The 12,645-nt window shown below is 34.2% G+C and overlaps 3 protein-coding genes across 4 annotated transcripts; 2 read left to right on the top strand and 1 right to left on the bottom strand.

Moving 5' to 3' along the window:
• Positions 1–278: 278 nt before the first annotated feature.
• LOC115876899 (liver carboxylesterase 4-like) lies at positions 279–6,038 on the top strand. Of its 2 annotated transcripts, XM_030892941.1 has the most exons (9): positions 280–484; positions 543–761; positions 1,085–1,421; positions 1,474–1,664; positions 1,719–1,881; positions 3,675–3,992; positions 4,046–4,184; positions 5,576–5,775; positions 5,825–6,038. In XM_030892941.1, exons 1-9 carry the CDS (start codon positions 371–373, stop codon positions 5,962–5,964), a joined length of 1,821 nt encoding a protein of 606 aa, XP_030748801.1. In that variant the 5' UTR covers positions 280–370; the 3' UTR covers positions 5,965–6,038. The 2 variants fall into 2 exon arrangements, with proteins under 2 accessions (XP_030748802.1, XP_030748801.1); XM_030892942.1 differs by lacking the exon at positions 543–761 and having other exon boundaries at positions 279–484.
• Positions 6,039–7,824: 1,786 nt separating this feature from the next.
• LOC115876897 (succinate--CoA ligase [GDP-forming] subunit beta, mitochondrial) lies at positions 7,825–9,766 on the top strand. Its single transcript, XM_030892939.1, has 6 exons — positions 7,825–8,216; positions 8,270–8,393; positions 8,448–8,547; positions 8,600–9,024; positions 9,080–9,239; positions 9,315–9,766. Exons 1-6 carry the CDS (start codon positions 8,166–8,168, stop codon positions 9,694–9,696), a joined length of 1,242 nt encoding a protein of 413 aa, XP_030748799.1. The 5' UTR covers positions 7,825–8,165; the 3' UTR covers positions 9,697–9,766.
• A 297-nt stretch (positions 9,767–10,063) lies between these two features.
• On the bottom strand, positions 10,064–12,572 carry LOC115876896 (polyadenylate-binding protein 4-like). The gene is made up of 3 exons (XM_030892937.1): positions 12,080–12,572; positions 11,298–11,864; positions 10,064–11,235 (listed from the first exon to the last, which is right to left on the bottom strand). Exons 1-3 carry the CDS (start codon positions 12,270–12,272, stop codon positions 10,118–10,120), a joined length of 1,878 nt encoding a protein of 625 aa, XP_030748797.1. The 5' UTR covers positions 12,273–12,572; the 3' UTR covers positions 10,064–10,117.
• Positions 12,573–12,645: the final 73 nt, after the last annotated feature.

The following is a 12,645-nucleotide window of genomic DNA, read 5'->3' as shown; positions in this document are numbered from 1 at the left end:
TAATCATATAAATGTATCATTTATGTATAGGGGTGGGGGGGGGGGGTACTTAACAGAGTGCAATGTGTCTCCCCTTGTTATTTTGCCGTGCTTGAGTAAATCCCAAAATATCCGCTTGGGCTCTCCTACTATAGTAGGATAGTAGGTATGTTGTTAAATAACCCATTATGTTCTCATATTTCGTTTTTGTATCACCAATTCTGCTTTATGACCGGATATTAGAACAAAAGGCTGAAACACAGGAAGCTTTACATGGACATGCGAGTACCCAGATCTGAAAAATTGTTTTTGATGACAGTTTCAGTTCAACAAAAATATGTTGCGTGTAGTATTTGCAATATAAACCCTCTTTTTGATTTACACATCAGCAATGCGTATATGCGATTTTTTTCTTTGTTTTTCGTTCATGATGAAGATCGGTTTCGGTCAATTGTGGCAGGATCGGAAAATCGTTGTGTCAGTTAAACAAGGACTTATAGAAGGCGTAAGATATAAATTAGGCATAAGTAAATTAATTTTAATTCGTGTAATTATACATGCAGAAAACTGAATACACCGAGTCGAGAAAAATTGTTAACAGCTTTCTTGGAGTGCCTTATGCAGCTCCTCCCGTGGGAAATCTTCGGTTTTCTCCTCCTCAGAGACATCCGGGGTGGAATGGTACTTACCAAGCCACAAAACACCCTCCAAGATGCGCGCAATTACCCATCAAATCAAATTACAGCGAAGATTGCCTTTACTTAAACATTTGGTCTCCAGTGGTATAAAGCCTTAATCCTTTTATTAAAACGCATGCACATAAAAATACACACGGTGTCAAAAAAATAATGTTTCTCTTATGAACCTATGCTCTAAAATGCTTCCCAAGAACTTACAGCACTCGAAAGGTTAAATCAAATAATATATTTTATTTATTTTTAAGAACATTGATAAACCATTTTATTCTGAATATTTTTCGAGGACTGTAACTTCTTCAGGAATTATTTTAATCATATGTTCATAGGAACTTTTTGTTTTATTTCTATCCGTAGAATCACCCTCCAAAGTTAGATACATTATTTTTTGACACCCTGTATATTTTTAGAGCACGGGAAGTTACGCACCCTTGCCTGTAGTTGTTTTGTTCGAAGGCATTGATTTTTTCCAAAGCAGCGACTTGCCTTACTTGCCAGGGCAAGATTTTTCATCGGAAGGAGTCATATTGGTTACAGTGAATTACCGACTAAATATCTTTGGATTCTTTTGTCTTGGAACTAACGAAGCTAGAGGGAATTTGGGACTTTTAGATCAATACTACGCGATCGTCTGGATCAAAGAGAACATAAAGAACTTTAGAGGTGATCCAGAAAAAGTGACTCTGTTTGGATGTTTATCCGGAGCTGTGAGTGTGGCTTTGCATCTAATTTCACCGAGAACCTCTGGTTATTATAAAGCTTTTACCGTTTCATTTTTTTTTAAATCATGATATTGTAGGTCTTTTTCAAAGGGCTGTTCTAATATCGGGTAGCGCTTTAGCCCCATGGCAGGTAAATAATGACCCAATAGCAGCCTCAAACGAAATGCTACGAATCTTAGGATGCAATTTGTACACCACCGATTATTTAAGGTGTTTGCGAAGCAAAAAAACCGAAGATATATTGCAGACTTTACAAGAGTACTCCGAGGTAAAGTTATGATAATTTAAATTATTCTGTTAATAATATAATGTGTGTTTTTAGTCCTTGCAGTGGACTGATGCCTTTTTACCTGTAGTAGATAACTTTTTACCCGAGAATAATCGTTATCTTCCTTACGATCCTTCAAAAGCCTTTAGGGAAGCCACTTTCTTTCAAGTACCGATACTAACAGGGATCAGTAAACCGATCACCTTTCCAGAAACAAGTATTGAATAAAATCAAATCAATATACAGGGTGGTCCGAACCGAACTGTATTCCGGAAACTTCGGAAGCATATTCTGCACATAAAAATAAGTAAAAAGTTTGTATAAATGTACTTCCTAAAATGCTTAGTCTCGGAGATACAGGGTGTAGAAGGTTTTTTCAAATAATTTTTGAAGTAACGTCAATATTTGGATGAAAATTGGTACCTGGGAGTTTTTTCACATGAAAAATTTGATTTTGATGTCAATATAACTCCTGCTTCTAGAGGGCGCCACCTACATATGTTTTAACTGGTTTGAAGTGTAATAACTTTTCGTCCGTACCTGTATAAAACTACCGAGTAAAAAAATATACATTTGTGACGTTTTTTACGTAAAAAAAGTATCTTGGTAAAAATCGGAATATTTGGAACCGAAATTATCATATATTTTTGCACTACGTAGTTTTATACAGATACGGACAAAAAACAGTTAAAATACATGTAGATGGCGTTCCTTAATAGGAGTCATATTGACATCAAAATCAAATTTCTCATGTTAAAAAACTCCCAGGTACCAATTTTCATCCAAATATTGACGTTACTTCGGAAAGTATTTGGAAAAAATCGAAATAAGGGGGCGATTCCTTGTTCAAAATAAAGGGTAGTTTGCTTCATAAACGTTGGGTCAAAAGTCAACCATTCAGGGAGTGTTAATGTATTGCGTCACCATTAAGATGGCGGAAAATAATGTTTTTATTTTTTTTATCTTGAAAACGAAAACGAAAGACTACCGAAATTTTATGAGTATTGCTGTTATGAAAACACACTTTCTGGTATTTTTTCACTTTTAAAATGAGTGGATGGGTTGAAAATAACCTCATCATTTTGTTATCGAAATTTAAAGAGAAATCTTATCAAACACATGCAAAAAATTAATTTGGATAGCTTGGTTTGTTTAGAAACTTTTTTATCTCTTGTATTTTTTTGATAAAACTCACCGATTTGAAATTAAAAAATAAAATGTAAAGCATTACATGTCAGGACAAAAGACATTTTTAGATAAAGAATCTAGCGGGCTGCTCTAATTTTTTTAGGAAAAAATCTAGTGGGCCGCTGTCACTTTTTAGGATGTTTCTAATATTATTTTATTGACATTACTCTACTGCAATACGTTATTATCTAGATTCTTATTATTAGCGTTATTATCACTAGATTCTTTATCTAAAAATGTTTTTTATCCTGACATATAATGCTTTACATTTTGTTTTTTAATTTCAAATCGGCGAGTTTTATCAAAGAAACACAAGAGATAAAAAAGTATCTAAACAAACCAAGCTATCCAAATTAATTTTTTTGCATGTGCTTCATAAGATTTTTTTTAAATTTCGTTAACAAGAATGATAGGGGTAGTTTATTTCAACCCCTTCCACTCATTTTAAAAAAGTGAGAAAATTACCAGAAAGTATGTTTTCATAACAGTAATGCTTCCATAAAATTTCATTAGTCTATCATTTTTCGTTTTCAAGATAAAAAATAAAAACATTATTTTTCCGCCATCTTTGTACCGCGATATCTCCCTAATGGTTGACTTTTGACCCAACGTTTATAAAGCAAACTACCCTTTATTTTGAACAAGGAATCACCCCCTGAAATTTTTCGCATTTGTTTTGAAACACCCTGTATAAGCATTTTATGACATACATTTATACGAACTTTTTTGCTTATTTTTATGTGCAGAATATGCTGCCGAAGTTTCCGGAATATAGTTCGGACCACCCTGTGTAACTGTTGTATTTATTGAGTTTTATTTCAGATGTATGGTACGAGTTAGCTAGTAAAGGTTTTCAACAACTCAATCAATACATGGACAGAGCGAAAATATTAGAAATTCTTCGGGCTTACAGATTTTCAAACAGCACCAACCGAGACCAGTTAGTCGACATGATCAAATGGAAATATTCCTCTCCAAGTCAGGGAGACGTAAGAATTCTTGTCGACCAAATAAAACAATTGGAATTTGAAGCTAAGATAGAAGCTCCACATTTCCTGCAACTGTCTCATTTAACATCCTACGTTCAGCCTATTTACGTTTATTACATGCCTGATTTAGGATTTAATGTCAACACTACAGGTACATGTGTAACATTAAACTTAAGTATTTTTAACGAAGAAATGTGCTTGCAGATAGTTTCATCACGACCGACATGCTCTTGCTATTTGGACCATCCTTACTAAAAGCAGTTGCTAGAAGACGATTTGTAGAAGACGAAGCAAGGCTTAGTGCCGACCTAAAAAAAATGTTCATTAATTTTATTATGTTTGGGTGCGAAAATATTCAAAATATTTACGTTTTATTTTTGAAGTGAAATTTCTTTACGCGCACTACCTACAACTTAGAAATACCCCCTTGATTATAGAATATAGAACAGACAAGGAAAATACGTAGTAAAAAGACGTGTTATATTTTACGCGTAAAAAAATGTTTGTTACGCGTAAAAAACTATGTTTCACGCGTAAAAACACTTTTTTACGTCAAATCTTTCAATTTAATAGCTGTTAGACTGTTATTAGTAAGAAGTTTCACTTCTTCGCCGCCGAATTTGTCGCCATTCTTTGAAGAAAGCACTTAACCTCGCTTATAACCCGGCGAATTTTTCACCCACGGATATTTGTTTTTACGCAATGTCTAAGGAAAACAATTATCCCGGTAACTTACAAATCTCACACAGTAAGACTTTTCACAACTTTAGTCTTTAACTAAACAATATTTTCTTTCAAAAAAGCGGATTTATTTACAAAAACATAACAGAGCAACAGGTCAATGAACGTAAATCATATGGCTAAACGTGTATCGATAAGGTATCGGTCGAAGTGAAACCAGGGTTGCCAGATTTCCTTGTTCACGGCTTGTTAAGTAGAGTCAGGCTGTGACTTAAGTCTTAAGTCATTTTTAAAATCCAATTGATTTAAATCTTCAGTCAAATTCAACCTAAAAAAAACAAATGATTTAAGTTTTAAGTCTTTGACTTAAGTCATTTTATTTCAAAAAGTCAAGTCATTTTTGTAAAGACTTAAATCAATATAACGTTATTTAAGTCGTTTTTATGACTTAAGTCTATATTTTTGACCTAAATCATGATGGTCTACAAGTTAAGTCAGTAAAATGACTTAAATGAATATAATTACCCTCAAGTCAAGCCAACGAGAATTCAATTTAAGTACCTTTTTTAAATGTTAATATTATCTTGTAGGTAATACCAATTAGCCATTTTCTTACTAAGTATCATATTATTATAATTTATTGTAGATACAGATGAGACTAAAAACGGTTAATTTTCAGAACAACTACAAACACAAAAATATGTTTTTTATAAAATTTATAACTGATTTTGTAGCACTCTATATGTATCCATAACAGATAGATGTCATCGAACACGTATCTATAAAAAAGTGGTGATGTGTTTTAATCGCTATATGTAATATATCATATATCGATTACTAACCAAACCAAAGTCTTTTCAAAAAAACTTAAATCTTTTTCTATTTCGGAAAAAAGATTTAAATCACAAATCATTTTAAAACAGACTTAAATTTTAAGTCTTAAGTCATTAAAACGATTTAAATAAAAAAAAGGCTTAAGTTTTCTGTGAACTTGCAGCTCTGATACCAACCCAACCCAACACAATTTTTTTTTCCAAATTATCTCTATTTTAGAAACCCCACCCCCAGTAACAACAGGATTAGGCAGTGGAGGAAATACAACCCCAACGACCCTTATATAGAGGATTTCTACAAAGCGACGTATACACAGGCAGACCGAGTGGAAACAGTATCATTTTGGAACAATTTATTACCAAAAATATCTAAATATCGTACAACATATTCCCTGCCGAGAGAACTACAAAATAGTCCTGGTAATATAGAATACTAATGAATCGGAAGAGAAACAACAGTTTGTTTTAGATCCTGCAGCAGCTTTTCGACATGGCATGTATACTTTAGTTGGACTTGTAGCTGCACTTTTAGGATTACTTGTTATTTGTATTATACTCCTGAAACGGAAAAATCATGAACGCGAAAGGGAGTTTCACATAGGTTATTAAGTACTTATTTACTATGTCCACTTTGTATATAATTCTTTTATGTATTAAATTTATTAGCAAAATATATTTTTTAAATTCCCACAAAATTTTATTTTTCTTGATGCCACATCTATCGTTCACTAGTGAAATCAGGAATATTTTGGTAGCAGTGTCCTGTGTTCTTTTTTAAATTCAAAATTTCCCTTGACAACACGGGGGTGTCACTTGTATGGGAAAACAGGCAACAGTCAAATTTAAACGTGCCAGGACCAACGACAAAGAAAGCAACATCTGCCAGGCACTGCCAGGCATTGGCTTTCTTTGTCACTCACATTGCTTTTGCTTAAATCATGATACCGCGGCCATTTTGTCAACAAAGAAGCTGGGGCCGGGCTGTCCTGGCAAGTGACTTAAAACAATTTTGCTTTTTTACAATATTAAATTACCGTTTGGATGTATTTAATGCGATTATTCAGTTAACTGGTAAGTCAGAAATTACACACAAATACTTTATTTGTAAATACAGCTAAGATGTAAACGTATTTTTGTATTTTTAGATTTCAACTTTTGCAAAGACCCGCCGATAGAACTTGCCTGGCAGCGTACCTGTTTAACTAAACGTATTATTTCCTGATAATAATATCAAAACACGTAAGTACCTCTATAATTTATGATGAAAAATGATTTTGATTATGTTTTATATTATTTAAATACTTTCTAACCTCAAATAATAGTAAGATCCTTGTTTATATCGCACAGCCCGTTCAAAACTGTATTGTCTTCAAAAAATGTTTACAAAACAAACAATTATTACAAAATCAATGTCCTTTTAATCTGATTTATACCTCAGAAGGATGCCAGTAAAATTTTATTAAATCAACATATTATTTGGCCAGTTTGGCGTATTATATGCAAAAAGGAGCATATTACCTTAACTTAAATTTTCTTTTACTTCTCCTGACAATGTTCTCTATATTCTCTATTTTGAGTTAGTAAACTTTTGAACGGGATGTGCGATATATAAAATACATAATATATCCAAGGGTATGATCTGATAAAAGTATTTTTCATGCATTTTTGGTTGTTGTATGCACGTTGGCTTGGTTTATGTTTTATTCAGCTTATATTTATTTGGTATAACAGTTTTTTTTTGCCTTTGGAATGGCATGCATTGAGGCTAGATAGTGTTTCATTAGATCATTAAAGGAATTTAAATTAGCATATATTTTTTGTGATATTATGTTTTTTGTATATATTTTGTGTTATCATGATACAGGTAGTTGTATCGTAGTGCCTTATGCATGTTATTTACCTATTATATACTTATGTATTATCAGTAAATAGATGATAACATACTACTAAAATGTCTTTTTAATAGTATGTTTATCTTTCGAATTCACTAGTTATTTGCAAAATGTATTTTGAACTAATTTAAGTTATTAATTGATCGTCTTTCTTTTTCAGGTTCCGGGATATTCTTTTTCATTGTTAAAAAAATATATCTATTTCAATATTATTGTAATATAAATCGCAGCTCTAAAAAATAAATGATATTGTTTACTATAATAATGTGTAATTTATTTACTACGAATTTTCTCTGAAAATAATAAGTCTTTAATAATATCATTGATTTGCTGTGTAAAGTTAATAGACATATTTTTTAATACATTAAATTATATTAAAGTAATAAAAAATATGTTTATTAACTTTAAATAGTAAGTCAGTGATACTTATAAAAATATTTTTTTTTAAATTTCCCCTTTTTTAAGCCCCGCCCCTCCAATTCCCCTCAATTTAGCTAGTACTGCCAGGCGACACCAGGTGGCGTCTGTTTCCATTTTTTAACATGAAGTTAGCATTTCTTTAATGTACCTATTCTCTGCTTGACAATTTGACACTGACTGACAGACAGACAGAGACAGATAAACATTGTTTTGAGAATGTGCATGTGTTTGAAAATTCTCTGAAAATTAAATGAGGCAAGCTATTATTTAATTTTCCAGAGAAATAGCCCAATTTTTGGTGTATGTACACTAAGTACTTACTCTCCTATGGTATTTCTACGTTTAAAATTAATTTAGATTACAATACTTTCTGTATTATAATTTTTAAAAGTAATCTTTGTTGTTTGGACTTTGAATCTACTATATCTGCCAAGATATATACATTTTCAAAACAATATTAAACATTATAATCGACAGTACAAGAGCTACTTAATAAATATGTCTTTGTGGAATACGCTTTCTTCATATGCCAAGCAAGAAATTTACAAGGTATGATATTATATTATATCAACAATTTAACACAATCTTATGTCTGTTTTAAGGTCCCAGTTCGATATTTAAATCTTTTAGAATATCAGAGTAAAAATTTACTTCGAAGGAGTAATGTAGCCATTCAAGATTTCTGTTTGATCGATGATCATGGTAAAAATGAACTTCAAAATTTCAGTAAGTATAATTTTAGGTTTTAAATCATCTTTCAATTATTGTTTCTTGTTTTAGATGCAAAGGAATATGTTATAAAGGCACAAATCTTGGCTGGTGGTAGAGGCAAAGGTCATTTTGATAATGGATTCAAAGGGGGTGTGCACATAACAAACCAGCAAGTTCATTTTATTTAGAGATCCTTTAAATGCTTAATACGTATGTTTTAGGAGAGATCAGATCCCCGATATTGTTAAACAAATGCTTGGATTTAAGTTAATTACCAAACAAACGCCAAAAGAAGGTATTCCAGTAAAGAAAATTATGATAGCTGAAAGTGTAAATATTAAAAGAGAAACGTACGTTTGTATACTGATGGATAGGCAACAAAATGGACCTGTTATAATTGCTTCACCAGCAGGGGGTGTGGATATTGAGGGAGTGGCTGAAAAAACACCTCATCTCATTAAAACCATCCCCATTGATATATTTGATGGAATTACTGATAAAATGGCAGAGGAGCTTGCAGAATTCCTACAATTTAAGGGAAATCTAAAGGCAAAAGCTGCAGAAGAAATAAAAAAATTGTGGCATTTATTTGTAACAGTAGATGCTACACAAATCGAAATAAATCCTTTAGTTGAGACTGATGATGGTACATCACAATAATTAATACTCTTAATTGGTTTTACATATAAAAAATCTTGCAGGCAAGGTGATTGCTGTCGATGCCAAATTAAATTTTGATGATAACGCTAAATTTCGCCAAAAGGACATTTTTGCTATGGAAGATATTACCGAGAGTGACCCAAGAGAAGTAGAAGCCGCAAAGTACAATCTTAATTACATTAGTATGACAGGGAATATAGGGTATACTTTTTATATTTTTACCAGTTATTTTGTTACCTTAAGTTAAGGACATATTTAACAGGATTTTTTCCTTAGGTGCCTGGTAAATGGAGCTGGTTTGGCAATGGCAACTATGGACATCATCAAGCTCTATGGTGGAGAACCAGCAAACTTCTTAGATGTTGGTGGCAGTGTTAGAGAGGAACAAGTAAAAGCTGCCTTCCACATAATTACATCTGATCCGTCTGTAAAAGCAATTTTGGTAAATGTTTTTGGAGGAATTGTCAATTGTGCCACAATTGCCAATGGCATTGTTGGTGCATTAAAAAGTATGACTTTGACAGTACCTCTGATTGTGAGATTAGAAGGTACAAATGCAGAAGAAGCAAGAAATATTATTAAAAAGTCTGGCTTAAATATACAGACTGCCAAAGATTTAGACCAGGCTGCTCAAAAAGCTGTACAATCAATAAAATGATTTTTTATACGTTTTTTAAGATAATTTTATACTGTTGTTATTGAAAGTGAAATATATGTATTTTACTAAGTGTTTTTTTTTTAATTTCAAATATAATAAAACATTTAATAGATACATGAGCTACAAAGGCAAAATTAGCTATATTGTAATTCATTATATAAAGGTTGATGATTTATGATTCATCTAGAATTATTACCCTTGTTTATAAATTTTTATGTACAAGGATGACAAATATTTTTATAGCACTTCTATTCATACACAAAACAATTATATACTGACTCTAGTATAGCAAATATTTTTTAAAAATTTTTTGATTCTTTTAGTTTATAAATTAATTTTAGGAAAGGTATAAAGATAAATAAGCAACTTATTGATATTACATTTATTTCTCCCAAACCAAAACAAATATTAAAAAAATGAATTAATCTTTTTTGATCTGAGTTGCAGCCTGTTTGGCTTGATGGGCCTGCAATACAGCCACTGCTTCTTCGACCTTATTCTTGAGCGACTCGTTGTGTTCCAACATGTGCAGCAACTCAGTGTTGTCAATCTCCAACAACATTCCCGTAATCTTACCGGCCAAGTCTGGATACATGCGTTGGATAAGAGGGAACAAACGTTCTCCCAGCATCTGTTTCTGGTCCGGTGGGGGAGCGGCAGCCAGCATAGTAGCAGTGAGTGGTTCCTGCCCCTGGATGTGGACCGCTTGTTGCACTGGTGCGGCAGGCATGGTGCCCATGGAAGGCGGCGGGTTGCGCATGTTAGACGTGTATTTGAAGTTGGGCGTGCGACTTCCACCGGCAGCGACCACGCTTTGACCAGCCAATGGGCGTCCTTGGATGTTGGGTGGCTGTTGGCCAGTGATGGGCCTGGGAACGTTGATGTTACTACGCATGGCCGCGGTTTGATTGGGTGGTCGTGCTGTGGCTCGGTAAGTGGTGGGCATATTGGCATAAGCTGTTGGTCCCGCTTGACCTCCTGGTCTGACGGGGTTTTGGGCCGGCCATCTGGGACTGGTCCTCATTTGGGGTATCTGGGCCGCACCATAGAATCTCTGGGCCGGCAGTGTCGGAACGAAGTAACTAGAGCCTCCAGGCTGGATGAACGGCCCCATTTGGTGCATACGCATGTTTGCCATACGCTGCATGTACTGAGAGGTTAAGTGAGCCTTCCTGTCCTCCTTCCTCTGAGCTAAGGCGACGTAAAGTGGCTTGGAACCGACGATGCGGCCGTTCATTTCCGTGACTGCCTTAGTGGCCTCTTCGGGGGAAGAAAAACAAACAAATCCAAATCCTTTGCTACGACCCTCCTCCATCATCACCTTGGCGGAAGTGATCGTTCCAAATGGAGAAAACTCCTTGCGTAGACGTTCATCGTCGATAGTGTCATCCAAGTTTTTGACATAGAGATTGACTCCTTGGTAACGGTTCAATCTTTCTATTTTCAGTGCTTCAAAGCGACGCTTCAGTTCTTGTTGACGTTCAGCCTTCTTTTGAGCGCGGCCTACATAAAGAGATTTTCCTTCTACCATTTCCTTACCTATACAAAATCAAACAAAAACAATTAGACACTTATTCAACACAGGTAATATCAAAACTTACCATTCAAATTTTCCACAGCCGCTTCTGCTGCTTCAGGGCTCTCAAATGCAACAAATCCAAATCCCTTAGATTTCCCATCATCTTTGCTCATGATCTTGTAACTAGTAATTTTTCCAAACTTCTCAAACATGTTGCGCAATTGTTCTTCAGATAAGTCTTCTCCAAAATTCTTTACATAGACATTAGTAAAGAGTTTGGCTTTTTCTCCAAGTTCCTTTTCTCTTTCTTTACGGGGAATGAAACGTCCAACGTAAACTTTTTTTCCATTCAACAACATGCCGTTAACCTTTTCTATGGACTTATTAGCAGCTTCTTCAGTTTCAAAATGGACAAAACCATAGCCCTTGCTTGCCCCATTTTCATCTTGAGCTACTTTGCAACTAAGAATATTACCAAATGCAGAAAAGGTGTCGTACATAGCCTTATTGTCAATGGACCGATCCAAGTTTTTAATAAATACATTTCCCACGCCAGATTTTCTCAAGGAAGGATCACGTTGGGACCACATAATCCTGATGGGTCTCCCTTTGATCAAGTCAAAATTCATAGTATCTAGAGCCCTCTCAGCTACAAAAGAGAAATAGAATTAGGTTAGGGATCCGAAAAAAGCGTGGAAATTTAAATTTAAAACAGTACATAGTAAACAAAGAATTACAAAAGTGAAAAAGTTAAAGATATTCTCCTTGAAGTGGAGTGATTGCACCACGTGTGATGAGTCATGGTCGTTGATACGTGACAAAGAAAGGGTAAAGTAAAAACTAATTTACCATATGGAAACTTACCATCGGCGGGCTGCTGAAAATTTACGTATGCATATCCAAGAGATCTTCGGGTTATCAAATCTCTGCATACTCGGATTGAAAGTACGGGACCAGCAGTGGAAAATTTCTCAAAAAGCAAGGCCTCGGTAATATCAGAATGTAAATCCCCGACGTACAACGACGCCATGGGGTAATTTGGTGCCCCTTGATTCATTTTTGTTGCTAATCTTTACGAAAATCACACTAGCACGTGCTTAATTCCCGTTTGCTAAAAATCAAGGCAAATACACAGACGAACTAACGCTCCCGGAACATACAAAACGAAATTAAAATATCGCTTATTTTGGATTTTCCACTGTTTTTTCGATTTTTTTGGTTGCTTTTATGGGATTTTTTATATTTTTTTTGTATTTTTAAGTAAATTATTTCACTTTTTTTTGGGTGGTTGTGTGTCGTTGAACACGGACACAACCACACGCTTAGACCACTACTTTTAACAAAATGGAGCGCACAAGAGGCTGGTGACCTGTCTTTTAAACCAAACGGAAATGACGTTCTTTCGCAGCTGTCAATGTCAATTTAAGCGC

The sequence above is a fragment of the Sitophilus oryzae genome, unplaced genomic scaffold, assembly GCF_002938485.1.
Source record: "Sitophilus oryzae breed Bouriz unplaced genomic scaffold, Soryzae_2.0 scaffold_1440_pilon_pilon, whole genome shotgun sequence".
In the NCBI taxonomy this organism is placed as follows: Eukaryota; Metazoa; Arthropoda; class Insecta; order Coleoptera; family Curculionidae; genus Sitophilus; species Sitophilus oryzae.
This window is presented reverse-complemented; position numbering and strand designations above follow the sequence as displayed.